This window comes from Patagioenas fasciata, chromosome 3 (genome assembly GCF_037038585.1).
Source record: "Patagioenas fasciata isolate bPatFas1 chromosome 3, bPatFas1.hap1, whole genome shotgun sequence".
Classification (NCBI taxonomy): domain Eukaryota; kingdom Metazoa; phylum Chordata; class Aves; order Columbiformes; family Columbidae; genus Patagioenas; species Patagioenas fasciata.
Window position 1 is genome coordinate 24150457 of NC_092522.1, and position 16912 is coordinate 24167368.

The following is a 16912-nucleotide window of genomic DNA, read 5'->3' on the forward strand; positions in this document are numbered from 1 at the left end:
CCACACTATTGCTGATACAAGCCAGGATGCTGCTGGCCTTTTCAGCCACCTGGGCACACTGCTGGCTCATGTTCAGCACAATCTTTCTTGACTGCTTGGTTTTTTCCAACAAGGACCTGCAATACAAGCTAAGAGACAGCCCACCAGTGCTAGGACATTCATACAGCAATGCTGACACTCACCAGACCTTAGACATTCCTTGAATCAGAAGTCATGCAGGTTTAGTAACCCTCAGCTGGTAATTTATTTTATTGCCTGTAGTAGCACACAGCCTTAGCCTCTTAAGGGCTGGTTTTGCTTTCTTGCTACTCCTGAGGAGTATGGCAGCTTTAATGGGCATGATCAACTTGTTTCCACCCCTTTCATCATATGGGAGCCCTCTACATGCAGGAAAAGTGGAAAGTTAACCTAAACTAAGTCATGGCTAAAGAGAAGACCTACTTTACCACTACAGACAGCTTTAACATCTCTGTGTTTAGGGTTCAATCTCACAAGCTTGCTTTCAGCACTGAAAAAGCAGCCAGAGCCCCCCAACTTCACTCACCATCTCCATTGCCGCTGACCTGGACGTTACCTCCAGCTGGGATAGGTCAGCGCTCTGGTTGGGACCCACGGCCGTTGGCCAGAGGCCGTTGTGGGGGGACCGTTGGGGGCTGCTGGGGGTCCCTGAGGGCTGCTGGGACCTCACGGATCTCCTGTGCTGCACGGGGGCTGCTGGGGCCTCACGGATCTCCCTGCATGGCTTTTGCAGCACCAGCCTTGGTTCAGGATGTGCCAACATCATTGCAGCAGTAAAACTCCACAATGGAGAGTTGAAGTAAGGTTAATTTTTGGTGAAAACTGTTCAGTTTTTGGTGAAAAACATTCAGTGGTAACACTGACTAAAGCCAATAGTAAATTAGTCCATTAACTTCTTTTAGCAATTCCTGCAGTACGGATTTGTGTCATGGAGAGATGCTGCAAGCTGTGGCAAGTTCAAGAAGACAATAATAAAGCAAATAATCACATGAAATAATCAGATGTTACTACACCCTCACCGAAGTGGATATTTTAAAGGTAAAACTGTTTAATACTTCAGTATCTTGAAATCAGTAAGCTTAAAATCTTTTTGAGAGCCCAGTTCGTACAGATTATAACCTTCAACTTTCTTGTCATTAATCATTAAATTATTTCATAGTTAAAAGAACAAAGTATATTTGAAGAAATGTAAAAAATATTTAATCTGAACTGCCAAACTACCAGAAATCTGAAAAGGAAAATAAAAGTCTACTCAGAATTAACTTGTCCATATTTGATTTGACCATACCTGGTTTTCCCTAAAGAAGTATATGGTGACTAATCCTTTATTCACTAATCTGAAATGCTTACACTCAAAAAATATTATTTTTTTTCAAACACATTAATATGAATAAGTCTGGTTTGGTGAGTCAGTAACAAGTGTTACACTAAGGAAATCTCAATAGATAAAAAAATAAATAAGTACTTGCAGGAAACTCATCTGTTTTTCCACTTATGCACAGAAGATTTAAATGTAAAGCTCCCATTGAAGCTACTTGTAGTTAACATTTAGCACTGATAAGAAAACAAAAAGTGGAATGCTGAAAAAAAGTAGTATTTTCCAGCCACTAAAATGTGTGGCTTAATTTGTATCTGCAGATTTTTCTGCTTATAGATGCTTGAGGTTTATGAAAGATTTAGAAAGAATGACTCCTGAGACTTTCACTATTATCCTGTTATTCTAGGACAGTTTCAGCTGAAAAATGTTCATTTTTAATCCAAGAATAAAAAAATTGTTTTCTACATGTTACTATAAATTTAGATGAGGAGCAATTTTGATGATGCTTGCTGGTTTAAATAATTGCATGAATCTGGTTACTACTTGAAACCAGAAACATTCAATGTGGCTTTGAAATGAATTTCAATTGTTTTACCTTTTTCTTTGTTACATATGACTGTATCGATGCATTGTTTCATAGATTTATGTAGGGTGACTTCTCCATGTGGGAATTTTGTGTCCCCTTTGTGCTGAGATAAATAACATTACTGCAACAGTGATTGAAGGGTAACATGATCCTAACCAAATAAAGCAAACAAAATTAAAATGAACAAATGCTGACAAATTTACAGTTTGCTAAAGCAAGCACTGTATTTCATTAGGGGATATGAAGTAATGTTTCTAAAAGAATTTTGAGCCTAAAACATTACAAAACTAATCTGAGGGTATTCAGGAATGTCTGAGGCATGTTAAAAGAAACCATGTTTTTCCAGTCTGATTTATAAGTTCAAATATATTTAAATAAAAATATTTACATTTTTGAATAGTGCATTCACATAATTGAAAAATACTAGAATACAACTAATCAGGAAAGAAGCTAGAGCCACCTGCATCCTACAGATTTTTACTGCATTTTTTCTGTTGTAGTAATGTGAAGGAATCTTTGTAACAGATGAAGGTCTCACTGTGTGGGGAATCCCAAGAATGACATGGATCACAGCATCACAGAATGTCAGGGATTGGAAGGGACCTTGAAAGATCATCCAGTCCAATTTCTCCACCAGAGCAGGAACACCCAGATGAGGTTACACAGGAAGGTGTCCAGGCGGGTTTTGAATGTCTCCAGAGAAGGAGACTCCACAACCTCCCTGAGCAGCCTGTTTCAGTGCTCTGGCACCCTCACCATGAAGAAGTTTCTTCTCATATTTAAGTGGAACCTCCTGTGTTTCAGTTTGTACCCATTGCTCCTTGTCCTATCATTGGTTGTCATTGAGAACAGCCTGGCTCCATCCTCCTGACACTCACCCTTTATATATTTATAAACATTAATGAGGTCACCCCTCAGTCTCCTCCAAGCTAGAGAGACCCAGCTCCCTCAGCCTTTCCTCATAAGGGAGACGCTCCACTCCCTTCATCATCTTTGTTGCCCTGTGCTGGACTCTCTCCAGCAGTTCCCTGTCCTTCTGGAACTGAGGGGCCCAGAACTGGACACAATATTCCAGATGTGATCTCACCAGGGCAGAGTAGAGGGGGAGGAGAACCTCTCTGGACCTACTAACCACCCCCTTCTAATATACCCCAGGATGCCACTGGCCTTCCTGGCCACAAGGGCACAGTGCAGATAAGTATCTACAGACTCATAAGAAACCTGTTTGCAGTTATAAGCCACCTAGCAGAGGAACTGATACAGGAAAGTTTTTACTCACTGGTATAAAATGAAGAAGACAGTATTTTTCCAGAAAAAACAGTATCCCCTCTGAAGAAAAATGGTATCTCACCTTCTTTAAAGTGGTGATAAAGTACCAAAGAATAGCCCTAAATAGCAAAGACTACACAAGTGTGTGCCTGACTTCTGTGACCAAAGCATCCTGACACTCACACAGGATCCAGTGGAGAAGAGATTTCTTGAAGAAGCCTTTGCAAGCATCTTTTGCAGAGATATGGGCAACAGCGAACGTCCACTGATTTTCAGGAAAAAATGGTGGAAGCCAGGGTCTCCCTGCAGCTCCCTGAGGCTCTCCCAGCCAAGCCAGCTCAAACACCCCTCAGGTAACCCTTTGCTGCACGACTGGTCCAATTTACCTTCAGAGCGTGCTGAATCCTCACAGTGCCAGCAGAGTGTCACATTCTCTGCCTTTGCTTTTTTCAAGTGTTTTCTTCCTACCATGAGTGCAGCCTCGTACTGCAGGCTGGATTGCTTCCACATCCATTACAGTGACACTGATCAGACTGTATTAATTTGATTGCTCCATGAATGTGACATATAGATTGCTCCCTAATGGATACTCTGCTGTACAGAAAATGTAATATTTTATTTTCACAGCAAAGACTTAAGGCACATAGGTCATGGTCAGTTTGGCTCTCTCAAATTGACAGGACAGGACACTCTGTAAATTAAACTTTATTTTATGAGCTCATCGGGAAAGAAAACAAACACAACAAACAAGGGCTTAATTCCCTTTGCACAGACTAGTCTAGCACGTGAATTCACTAATTCATGACTTATTTCATGAAGTTTCTAACTTACAAGTTCTCTAATTCACAACTAATAACTCATACCTTGTAACTTATGCACCTATGAGCGAAACAGTTACCTACCAGTGGTGAGAGTGCTCATCCTCTCTCCTCTGTCAGGGTGCAGGTGTCCCCTGTATTACACCGGGACATACAGAAGTTGTGCCAGGGAAGTTTCAGATTGCGTGTTATTATAGGAAAAATTTCTTCAAGAAAAGGGTTGTCAGGCACTGGAACAGGCTGCCCAGGGAAGTGGTTGAGTCACCATCCCTCAAGCTGTTTAAAAGACGTGTAGATGAGGCTCTTAGGGACATGGTTTAGTGCTAGTGGTTATGGTTGGACTCAATGATCTTAAGGGTCTCTTCCAACCAAAATGATTCTATGATTTTATGAAAACCTCATCAGTCCAGCTTCTGTCAGAGCTCCTTCCAAAACATTTTGGGTATGTATTTATCCCCATTGTTGAGGAAACACATCATTTTCCAGAGAAGGACAAAAAGGTTAAGGAACAGGATTATATACTTAAATGATATTATATAAAATAAAAGTAATAACAATGTATTACAGAGATAGAGATGGTTGTGAACAAAATCCTAAATATGCTACATCAGAACTGACAAAGACTGCAAATCAGACTGTTCCCTGACAAAAAACCATTGCTGTCCTTACGAAACTTTGGTAATACTGTTCTGCACTCCTCTCCATATGAACTAAGTACTTTTATTATTTCTTTATTAATGTTTTGGTCAAAATTCACTATGTCAGTGTGAAATTCATTTATGGTTTCTTTCTTAGTTTGCAGGTACTGACAGCACAGAAATTGCCTTCAGAATTGGTCTTAATTGTCAATGTTACAGTCAGCTCAGCCAGGAGAAAATATGCTGCCTGGAAGTAGAAGGCAGCTTAAATGTTATAGAGAGGTCAGCATCAATTACCATTTAATATGGGAACTCTTATTAAAAAAAAAAAAAAAAAAAGAAAGAAAAGAAAGAAAAGAAAAATGAGCCATGTAGACTGAACCCCTATTTTCAAAGAAACGTCACATACTGTTATATATTAAAGTTCTCCACCTTATGAGAGCTGAGCTTTTCCCCTAAAAGGCAGAAACTCCCAATTCTTTTAAAATAAAGTGACACGGCTGTTCATGACCTTGCCATCTGCAGGATTTATTTTGTCTTCTGAGTTTCACTTAAGATGTGATAACAAATGCTGATGTGTGTCAGCTCTGCAGACTCAACTGAGACTGAATTTCTAGTGTTCTGCAGGGCTAGTCTAGAATCTAATAAGGGAAGTCAAAGAAAATCCTTCAAACAGTATTAATAAATAAGAAAGATGAATTTTATCTTCTTTAAAAGCATGGCTTTCACAGTGATCTGCTAGACAAGCTACTGATGTTGAACTCCACTAAAATGTTTTATGTTCTAACCTTGGAAAAAGCCTGAAGGGAGAATCACATACTGGCAAGAAATATGCAGTCAGGTGCCTGGTCAAGTTCTTGTTACTTTTCTTTTTTGCCAATATGTTGCTGAAATATTGTTGATGCATAGTTTACAGTGGTTTATGTTATTTCCTATTATTGGAAAATGTTAAAAGCAGAAAATTTTACTAACTAGCCTGAAAATACACACCTTTCATTCCATAAAACTCCAAAAGGTTCTGAAAGAACAACCCTAGGAGAAATATGATTAGAAAAAGGGAAAATTTAAGAAGTTGTTAGCCAAAGATTTGAGAAGTCAGTCTTGTCATTGTCCTACAGGTGGTTATGCAGCTATTTGCCTGCATCTCTCAGCAACTCCAGTCAGTCAATAACTGCCAGGAAATGCCCTTTACCATCTGTCATTACAGGTTATTCATAAACTTGATGGAATGCTGAGGAAGAGTCTGGGTAATCAGATGATTAAATGTCTAGTCCCTTAAATAGAAATATTAAACAATAATTAAAACTGTCAGCCATTAATGCATAAATACAAACATGCACACAGAATTTTTTCCTCATTTCCGTTACAAGATTGCTGAAAAATATTGAGCTGACAAGAATATATGTCACTGATCGATTATTCATGCCCATCAATGTTCTCATTTTGCTGGGCTGGAAGATCCAAGCTGAAAGCAGTATCATGAATAATTTTTGTATTCGTAAAGTAAACTGCGTATTCACAACGCAGTAAAAAAGTCACTGCTGTTGGCATAGATCATCCATAGGAAAAGGGAAGGATCTAGGTGAAGATGAATTTTTTTTGTATTAATAATGGTGATGATAATGCAGGATTATAGTCACTGTAATAAATTGTTTAAAGAAAGATCTTTTCCATTGTGCACCCAGCACAAATAAGCTGATGAAACTGCACACACAGTTCCAGTAGAGTGATGACTACACAGTAAAGTAAACTTTTGAAACTTCCAGTTTTCTCTGGAAATGTCACATTAGTTTCTACAAGCTAGTCATCGAAACTCATCCAGCATTTCTGAAATGAAACTCCTCACTGAATCTTTTATAAACCCACTTCGTAAGCAAGGTAACTTACTGTTAAAAAAAATTAAATAAATAAGAACAAAGCCTAAGCACGGTGTTGTATTTCCATTAACTGTAATCATATCAGGGCATCATCTGTATTCAGCCAGCAGACCATTAGATCACACATTCTCTTGAGCACAACTCCCACCTTGTCTGAAGAAGTGAAGCAGAGATTCCTCAAGGACTGCATTGCAGCAGCGTAGCCACCATGAGTTCTACATTTTCCGTACCTTTTCGCTGAAGCTGAGGAGCTGCATCCGTTGCGTGTTCAAAACTGCAGCTGAGCTCAGGTTAGCTATGGAGTGCTCTGCAAGAAATGTCTTTTTTTCAGCACTAACTACAGTTCATCCTTAGACAGGATCAAAATATCAAACGACAGAAAATTAGTCAAATAACAGCTGAAAATACATAACAATATTTAGAGATAAAAAGGATGAAAGATATCAAAAAACTACAATTTTTTTACAGGAATTCCGAGATGGTCTAAATGTGGTCCAGAGTAAACAAGGTATCTTGCTTTTATTTATCCATATATTTGCCTCAGCGCTGATCCCTCTCACCCCCAGTACTCAATGTACCTGATGTATAGGAAAGCTCACATTATGGTAACCAGGAGACCCCCAGACACCGCTCATGTTAGCAGATGATACACGCACATGCACGCACATGTTACCCCAGACAGAAACACTCATGCACACACAGATTGCACCAATGGCCTCATCCTGTTCCTTCTCTGGCTGATCAGGATGAAGGTCCATTCATGGAAAATATATACACACGTGTTCAGCATGGCCCGTGGATCCTCTCTGCTTCTGTTGCCTCACACACAGGCACAGACATGCAAACTGGTCTCAGTTAGGCCCAGACCCCATGGTCTCCCTAGGGGCTGGCTTGGACCTCTTGGTCCTTCCATTAGGCATCTTGTGACACTGATCTCTCCAGCCACCTCATATCTGGCTTGCAAGCCTCTTATCCTACTTGTCACTGGTCATGGTGATCGTCACTAGTGATCGCATCCTGACATACATGCCCAGACAACGGGCACAGACCCCCACCCCTCCCACTGCAGACACAAAGACACCTGCTGTGACCCATGGTCCCTACCCCAGTTGCTGGCACTTAAATCTGCACACACACATGTACATGCAGAACAGAGATTCTCTTCACTCAGGACAAGAATCAGAAGTGGAGTTTAATGAGAAGACAGGGCAGACGGCGCTGACGAGGTACAGGGGACAGTCAGATGAGCATACTGACCAGCCCTGCTTACACATGGCTGTCCCCTTTTATTCCCTTACCCTTTATTTCTCATACTTGGCCCTCCTCAAACCACCTCAGTCCTTCCCTTTCCCCGCCTTTGGTTCCTCTTCTAAACATCCCATCATAGGTCTTGTATAATACAATCCCCAAATGCTCTTCCCCCACATGCCATAACGTGTCCCACACCCCCAGGCAGTAACCCCCTGGCTCTGTTATCTGGGCTTCCCCCATCTGCCATGATGCTTCTATGCTTCATTGTGTCATGGAGATGAGCCCTTAATCACATAACCTAACATAACCTGTTAAAAAAATAAAATTATGATTAATGTATTGACTAAATTGTTATTAGATAGTTAATATTTTATAGGTACTTCCTTTAGAAAGTTCAGTAAGTGTACACAGGTGTCACTGCCCAAGATGCAGTTATTTCTACGCAGAAATCTGAGATATGTTCTCACTAATATTAGTTATATTGCTAGAGGAATTCATAATTTGAAACCATGTGGAGACAAGGAACAGAGGGTTAAATAGCAAGAACTAATCCTTGAATTAGCATGACAGACCAGTTTTGCATAAAATCGCACAGTGAGAAAGTGATTGGAGACTTACTTTTCTCCTCTCACAGGAATATTGAGCATTTATTTAATTTCTTTTGCTGAAAATTTTTTATTTAAATCACAACCAGGTCCTCTCTTTTACATTCTTAATAATTACTACAGGCATTTCTGATACAAACTGGATCCTGCATTGCTGAATGAAATTTCAATTGTTAGTCTAATTAAGGAGTCTCAGATGCACAAAACATTAATTAATCATGGAATACCTAGGCAGCACATGTGTCTATGCTTGTTCAGAATAAAACAGCTAGAAAATTTTCCTTGGTAGTTGTGTTTCTTGGGCAATTCAGAATAACAAATACTAGATCATAAGTGCAAAAGTGAAGCTTTGTTATGTGGAATTGCTTTGTCCCTCACCCACTGCCTGGCTTCTCACACGTGTGATATCAAACACTGTGGGAAGTGCTGCCTCTGCTCTTCATCTCTCCTCGTACCGCTTGCTCTGGCACGCCGCAAGTTATCCTCGTATTTCAGAAACCAACTACGATGCCCTGTGTCTCAGGGCGCAGGGAAACCATTGCTGACATGCTACAGAAGCGGTTATTTGTCCACAAGTTCCATACCAATGGTCTGGTCCCACAAACTTTATTCAGGCTGTAAATCTGGATAGTAAAAAGGAAATGCTCTGGGTAACTTAGAACTATTCATGCAAAGCTAGTCCTAATTTTGCACCAGTAGTGAAGTTTCTTTCATTTTGAGTTATTAAAAGCACCTGACTGGTGTAATTGTTATACAGTAATTTTTCAACTGTTGCTATATGGAATTATTAAGTTCAGCAGAATAACAATGTTCATTGCTCTACAATCATGTGAGCATGAGAATTCTTTGCTCTGGCTACATTATAAGTACCCTGCAATAAAAATTTCTCCAGTGACTGAGGACTATCACTTTAGCTTCCAATAATATAAACCAGAAAGAACAAAATGTACATGAAAGGTGCTGAACTATAGTGCTGGAAAAACAAAACAAACAAACAAAAAACAACAAACAAACCAAACCAAAACCAAAACAGCAACAACAACAAACACGAAAATCCCTAAAACAACAACACAACAAAAACCACAAAACCCAAAAAACCAAAAACCTGGCTCTGAAAAAATTGTCTCTGGACTGAGTTAAGCCAAAAAGGATGAGTGTCTTACTGGTGTTACAGATAGAAGACTAAGTTTTCTGGACTTGACCAGGACAGATTTTAGCAAAGCCACACTGCTAATACAATAAGAATACAGAATATGTGACCAAGTTGAAATCGAAGTTAAATAGAGACATAACTGATGTTAAGTTCTGCCTAATTTTGTCATGTAGTGTTATTATTCACTGAAAACAGTAGGTCTCCAATCCAAAATCTCATACTTTTGGAATAGTTCTTTAATAAATATATTTAAACCCCTTTATTGTTTTTTTCACCTTTTTAAAGAAGGACCTTTTTTTTTCCTGTAAAGAGGACAATATATTACTACAACTATTAACTGATCTTCAAAGAAGGTTAAAGTGATGCAATATCATACTTTTCTTTAACACCAAACAGAAGATATATAAAAGGATTTGTTGTAGGAAGACTACGCATGCAAATAGCACATTAATTAAAATAATGCAGACTTTTGTACAAACATCTCATGTATAAATTGGTTTTAGTCAACTGAAATTGATAACTCGGTGCAGTTCCATGGCAATTAAAATATGAACATGAACATGGAGAGCAGTAGCAGAAGTATATAATGCTCTTCTGGGTCGTTGTTGTCATGTACCAGTGAATGCTAAGACAAAAGGTCATTTTTGCTTAAGGGAGCTTTTGTATTTAAGAGCAGAATGTATAATATCAAATCCATAAAATATACTAGACCACTGTGAACCCACTGTCTTTGTCACAGACCATCAGCAACTCTTCTCATCTCTCCTCATTAACTGCCTTTGATGGCAAGAAGCATCAAATGTGGAGTAAGAAATTGCAGACCTGGACTCAGTATTAGGAAGTAGTTTTTACAATAGGTGACTGATACGTGAAATTTTAATGTTGATCCATCAGGATTTTTTTTTTTCTGGTAAAAGAAAAAAAGTGAGATTTATTAAGCCATATAAACACCCTAAGCTGATCATCCACAATTTGTGTTAGGAGTGAAGACACTGAAACCATACGAATAAAACATTTCCAAGTCAGTTCAGGCAAGGAAGAGAAAATACACAAAGAGTATATGAATTCTTTTGAAGAAAAAAACATTGGCTCGGCTCAGCCACTGGGGACATAATCCAAGATTTTTAACAAAAGGGAAATCCAGGATGTGAAGGTTTCTACTCAAGAAACTAAGAAACGGTAGCATCAAATAACCACAGCTGCAAAGAGGCATGAAGCCCCCAGAGAGGTGATCCCTTCAACTGCTCAGTCGCTTCAGTTCTTTAAGTAAAGTTCAGGATACATTGAAGATAAGGTTAAAAGAAAAAAAAAAAAAAAGGGCCGGGGGGGTGGGGGGGAGGGGATGGGGAAGATTGAAAAAAAAAATAAGCCAAACTAAAGCCCTGTACAGATTAGTGGCAGAGCTGAGCCTCATTCAGTTCTCTGGACTGTTCTTTTGCCCAAAGTTTCCACCTACAGATTTCTCCTCAGTAGAGAAAGAACTTGCGAGATGGTTCTACACACACGTTTTCTGTACAGCCTCAGAGCTGTTAAATCTGAAATCAGAAATACAATCCTCAAAGGCTGGAAATGCTGCACGATAATTTTTGTACTATTGCATGTGTTCAGATGCTACACAATAGTGGCCACATGATTACCTCCGTAAATGGCTAATCATACCCGTTACGCTTAATAAAAACAAGTCAAAGTTTAAGTCACAGTGGAATTCTCAGCCCTTTGCTTCAGTGCATGAATGAGTTCAAAAGGAGCAGGCTGTCACAATAAAAATAACAGATTTAACTACTAGCTGCTTGTCAGGGAAGAAAGCAAAATGGAGCAGTTTGGGCTTAGAAATTTTGATGGATTAAAAGGTGAAAGGAAATAAAATGAAGAATAATTTTGCATCTTATCTTTAATGTCATGTAATGCAGAATTTATAAGCAAATTTAATTAAATAACTTCTACAGAATGATCAGACTTCAGTCGTGACAGCAACAAGATCCTGCAGTGCTTATAATTATCATTTAGTCTGTACCACAAGACAGCTATGACGAGAAATTGAAATCAGCAAGCTCGAGTTCAGCATTATACTTGACACCATTATTTTGCTCCTGTGCTCTGAGTAATTGCCAACTTCCTGGGCTCCACACCAGGAAACCTGTTTTCTTGGAACAGAGGTGACCAGCAGGAAACAATACAGGGCAAGACAGAACCAATTTATTTACCATTTTAAATTCCCCTTCCTACTCCTCTGTTCTTCTCCCTTGTTAAGTGAACTTTTGCCTCTATTTCATCAGCTAATTTAGCCTGGTTACCTGTCTGCTTCTCTTGTCATCTTTATTCTTTAATCCTAATTGCAGAGCACAGACTCTGAATTTATTCCTTTATCATCAGCTCTTCTTCCAATTCACAGAAAGATTATAAAGACCCACCAAATATTTATGGGTTGTGCTCAGATATTGTGTTAATATGCAAGTGTGACAGCAGCTCTTGGAACCAGTAACTGCTGACCCTTGCCAGGCAACTCTAAAGTCCACATCATGCAATTTTACATGCCGAGAAATAAATCACAGTCTGTTGTACGTTAGTTTGTGCATGTATTTTGCCATTCACACAACGCTTTTATGCAATCGTTAACTCACTCTCTGTACCCATCACATTTACAGAAACTGCACAATCGCATTTAGACATATAGTTAACGTAGACCATAAACTAAAAGTACATTTCCTATGTGGTATTTTCTAATTAACGAAAAAAACCCTAACAAACTCAGAAGTTTTGTTGAACGTGTTTCCTTTGATTTGATTTACACTATAATAAAGCCGTCATGCTCATGTAGCACTTAAAAGGTTTTCTGATCCTTCTTTCTCCTGGAAGTCTCGTCACTCAGTCTGGAAGATGAAGCACGACATCTCCATTAGTATTCACTGCGTGCGTGGCAACGCTGACCCAGTGTCTCAAGTGGCTTTAATATTTGAGAGACACGCGGATTAAACTCCATGGAAACACAGAACATAATAGTGGCAGGGCAATAAGCGATGAAATAAAAAAGATGAAAGCAAAAATCTCACATATTATGCGATCACACATCTACATTAAAAATAATTTTACTGTAAAAACAAGCAGCTAACTATGCAACAAGTAATTAGGCAAATAATGTCATTATTCTTTCAGTCTCTCAGAGAATGTTTGCTATGGTTAATTGATAGCTGATAACAATAGTGAAAGCAATAGCTTAGAGGATAGATAATAACTTTTAGTTGCTCAATTACCTGCTGCTTAATCCATGGAACATCAAATGTTGTCACTTCATGGGCTGAACAACCTGGATCACAAGTACCCACAGCCCTCAAGCAGAGAGCAAATATCTGATCAGTAAGACAGAATTTTCAAAGTAGTTATGGAGACCTGTTTTGAAGTCCAGGCTGTCCGATCCTCACTTCTCTGTCTTCTTGACTCTTAGCTGGGAAAGAAGGATGTAACGCAGCTGATGTAATGCAGCTGCTGGAGTGAGGGATTTTTAGCAGTTTTGCAGTTTTACCATTTGTGGATTTTTTTTCTCTAGTTTTAGCATTTGTGTGGTTCTTACAGGTTTTGCTAGTTTGCTGGCTTTTGTGTGATTTTCATGTTTTATTATGTTGTAGCATGTTACATTGCTCTCTGCATTTTTTTTTTAGTGTGTGGTTTTTGTGGATTTATTGGGGGTTTGTGGGTTTTTGTGTGTTTTGAATGCTTTGGCAGGTTTAGTGTGTTTCAGAGTTTTAAGCAGTTTTGGTATGCTTTAGTGATTTTAGCAATAGAGCCTGTTCCTTTTGCCTTTTTCCAAGCCACAGGGTAGTTCTTAGCAGCCATAAAAACAGCAGGGAAGTGAATCTGTCCCCTGCTTACATCCACCTAATTATCAATTAACTCATTTCTGCAGATGAACCAGGAGATTTTCCCTAAGATACTGACAAAGCAACAGAGAAAAGTAAAGAAAACATTTTCAAGAACAACAATTAAAAAAAAAATATAAACAGACATTAACTTTTCTTATTTCTCACCTCTTGTCTCTAGTAAGTTTTTTTAAACCTTTCCCTTTTCAAATAAGTGGAAGGAATTTCAAAAGCAGAAAGTCAAATTAAGGCTTAGGCAGAATATTAGAATATTCTCAAATTACAAGTAACGCACAAGTTTGGTGTCAGAGCACAATGTAAGTCTGTAGCTGCTGCTTTTAATGTTTTCTGGTATGAAGATAGAAAGAAACTTGCAATTCCAACAATAGATGAAATGCTTTTACAACAACCAAATTGAAACCAAGCTAACTCTAAATCAATTATGTTCTTTACCCCAGGATTTTAAAGAGCCCTGTAAATTCTGGCTTTTGCACATCACTGGTGTGAATGACCCAGTCCCACCTTGGGAGAGACAGTTCAAAACTTGGAGAACAGAATCACAACATCTCCTTAAGGACTTGCCAAGATTTCAGCCTGACTTTCTGATAGCACAATAAATAGCCAGCATGTCATGTTTTTTGCTTTTAACTGCCATTTTTCAAGCTGGAAATGTAATGGAATTGCTATACCACTGTGCAACCCCAGCTTGCCTAATAAATTAAATACTGCAAATGAAAACAAATGCGTTTCTGATCCACTATTACAAATTGTTTCTACAAGTCAGAACTCAGCCTGCTGCGGGGCTGAGAGCAATGATTGCTCTTTGGTAATTGAAATGAGTGATCACTTGTCAGACATCAACATCAGTTTTGAGAATTTTCGTTCTCAAACAGATTCTCAAGTGAATTAACTTCACTGACCTGAATCAGAGGACTACAGACTGTTGTAACCATTGTCTACCCCTTCACTTGCTGAATGTGAATGGGACTCAATAAATCTGGTAACTGTCAGGCAAATAGTATACTCCTGAGAACTATCGTGCAGTCAGACCCGAAAGACTTCTGTGTCATCCATAGACCTACAAACTGCTCGGAATTGTAACAAAATGCATTAAATCTCTTACAAACAGGAGCTGAGCTGATGAACTTGTTGGGCTATTATGTAAATAAGGACTTACAGTTTCTTAAAATCAAAGGCATTCAATGATACCATTTTAAAGGCTTCTGCTCCCAAGTTAACTTTCACAATACGACACGCAACAATTTAACCATTTCAAATCTGATTTCAAGGTACGCAGCGTTTATAAGTTGTGATATCAATAATGTTCTTTCCTCTCTGATACTTTCCATCTGGAAACTTCCTTATTTGTTACAAAATTGGGTATGTCAACATTCACCCAATTTTTGAGAGAGGGGAAAATCAATGTTCTTGAAAATAGAGTGATAACTCATTGACAATAAGTCATCAAGATAATCAGAAATAAACCTAGGCTTCATGTATTTAAGGTATTAAAATATGCTGCCTCTCTTCATTAGAAAAGGATTTCTTTTGTTACTGAAATGTGTCGCACTCAATGTATTCAAATTTCTTTGCAAGCTATAGATAAACCTTCCAATGCAGTTGAGAGACGCAGTATCTTAATCTCCATTATGAGGGTAAAATTGCAGAAATGTAGAAATGTTAGGCCATTTGACCATGATCACAGAGTGAACCCGTGTCAGAGTACAATAGTTCATCTGCTTCTCAAATTTGCAGTAACAACACAGAAAATCTACCTTAAAAGGTCTGGCTGCCTTATTCAGACAACCACCTACCCGTACCATTGACTAGTAAAATAAACCAGTCTCCTCAGTTTGAAGGAAAATAACTGGCTGTTTGGGAAGCACAGACTTTTGCTTTTTTATGTGTTTTCTCTTCTAGCCCCAGCAACAAAAGAATAAAGAGATTATCCAAATTCTCTGACTCTCAAAAAAAAAAATTCAGTCCAGATTTTAAGGCCACGGTGGTTTTGATTTTATCTGAATGCCTTTTCTCATTCCCGTCTAACACATAATGCCCTAAATGCCAGCAGAATATATCATCTCTTTCCACAGAGGTATTTAGTGACTCCAGTGGGAGCTCCAGCAGCTTCACCTGCTGCGGTTTTCACATGTTTCTGTTTGTGACCACCCAGCCTGCTCCACGCCAGAAGCGGAGTCAGCAAATGTGTGCAGGCTCCCCAGGAAATACGATCTTCAGTGTTGTCATGTGAGTTCAAAGGACTGGCAAACGTGAGCTGACACATTTCACTGGGTTAGGGAACACTCACACAAAACAGTTTGTCAGCAGAGGTGCAGGGGCCGTAGCTTCAAGCACAGAAATGGTGATAGGTAGCTGGGTGAGCTGCTCAGGTAAGTGCTGATGAACTACAACAAGACCTGGAAAAGCAGCTCCAGTGGTGGGCAGAGACTTTTGGTCAGGTAAATGGATGGTCAATAAATACTCTGGTTTCCCCGCTATGGGTTCAAAACATTTAGATGTTCCATACTGCACCTCTGCAGGTGATTTTCTTCATCCACTTGTATGTTCTCTCTCTCTCCTCCCTCTTACAATGCCAAACCTCTTGGCTCGAGGAATCAGAATGAGCAATATTTCTGTTTGGGGGTGTATGTGCCTTTCAGGTGGCTCATCAGAAGTAGCACTTCTGCTGCAGAATCACAGGCCACAGCAAAAAGGTTGCCCTACAGCTCTATTTGGCCAACATATTGTATGTCATAAGGGCTAGTGCACAGCATTATTTCAGTTTTAAAAGTGGCTTTTTTGGATTCCAAATCCAAATAAGGCATTGGACCAACTGAGTATCTCAATCCAATTTGCCCTGCCGGATATCTGCCCAACTGGCTGTCACAGTTGGAGAGCTCAGGGAAGACTTCTGCTTCATGACAGCTGTAATTTAAACACAGAAAATAAACATGGATGGTTGCATGTGCAGCAGAAAAATGAATAACACAGAGAATGTTGTTCAAATGACCCAAACTAAAAATAGATACAGTCATGCTCTCACAAAAAGGAACAAAGGCCAAGACAAAGCACAGAAAAGTTGGTATACAAACACTTAGAGTCCTGGCATTGATCACTAAAAAAATAAGACAATGTGGTTCATGATAGAATTTAATAATTAATATTCTGAAGGTGATACATCAGGAATTTCTGTCTTGCCAATCTCATAACCAAATAGAATGGGGACTTTCAATGGAATTGGGAACACATTACAAAGCAGGAAAGGTGTTCCGCCCCACCCCCCAACCCCGAACAACATCTAATAAAATTCTAGAGCCCCTGGCAATGTAAACCCAAAAATGTAATTACGTATTTGTGTGTATATATACATATATATATATATATAAAATACTTCAGGGATGTTCACATCAGGCTTCAGGAGCTTTCAATAACCTCCAGCTATGAGAGGTCAGGATGAGACTTAACATGAGGAACAGATAATACCACATCTATTAACTCACTGTTAGATGTTCTTCTAAGACTCTG

The 16912-nt window shown here is 39.0% G+C and overlaps 1 protein-coding gene across 1 annotated transcript in view; it reads right to left on the reverse strand.

Annotated features, from left to right (window-relative positions):
* Positions 1 to 13321, reverse strand: part of DNAH14 (dynein axonemal heavy chain 14) — a 34691-nt gene extending 21370 nt beyond the window's left edge. Inside the window, exons 1-2 of the mRNA XM_071807300.1 lie at positions 12785 to 13321; positions 6673 to 6831 (exon numbers count right to left, since the gene is read on the reverse strand). Of these exons, the coding sequence (XP_071663401.1) occupies positions 6673 to 6714 (42 nt within the window). The 5' untranslated portion in view covers positions 6715 to 6831; positions 12785 to 13321. The remainder of the gene's footprint in view (positions 1 to 6672; positions 6832 to 12784) is intronic.
* Positions 13322 to 16912: the final 3591 nt, after the last annotated feature.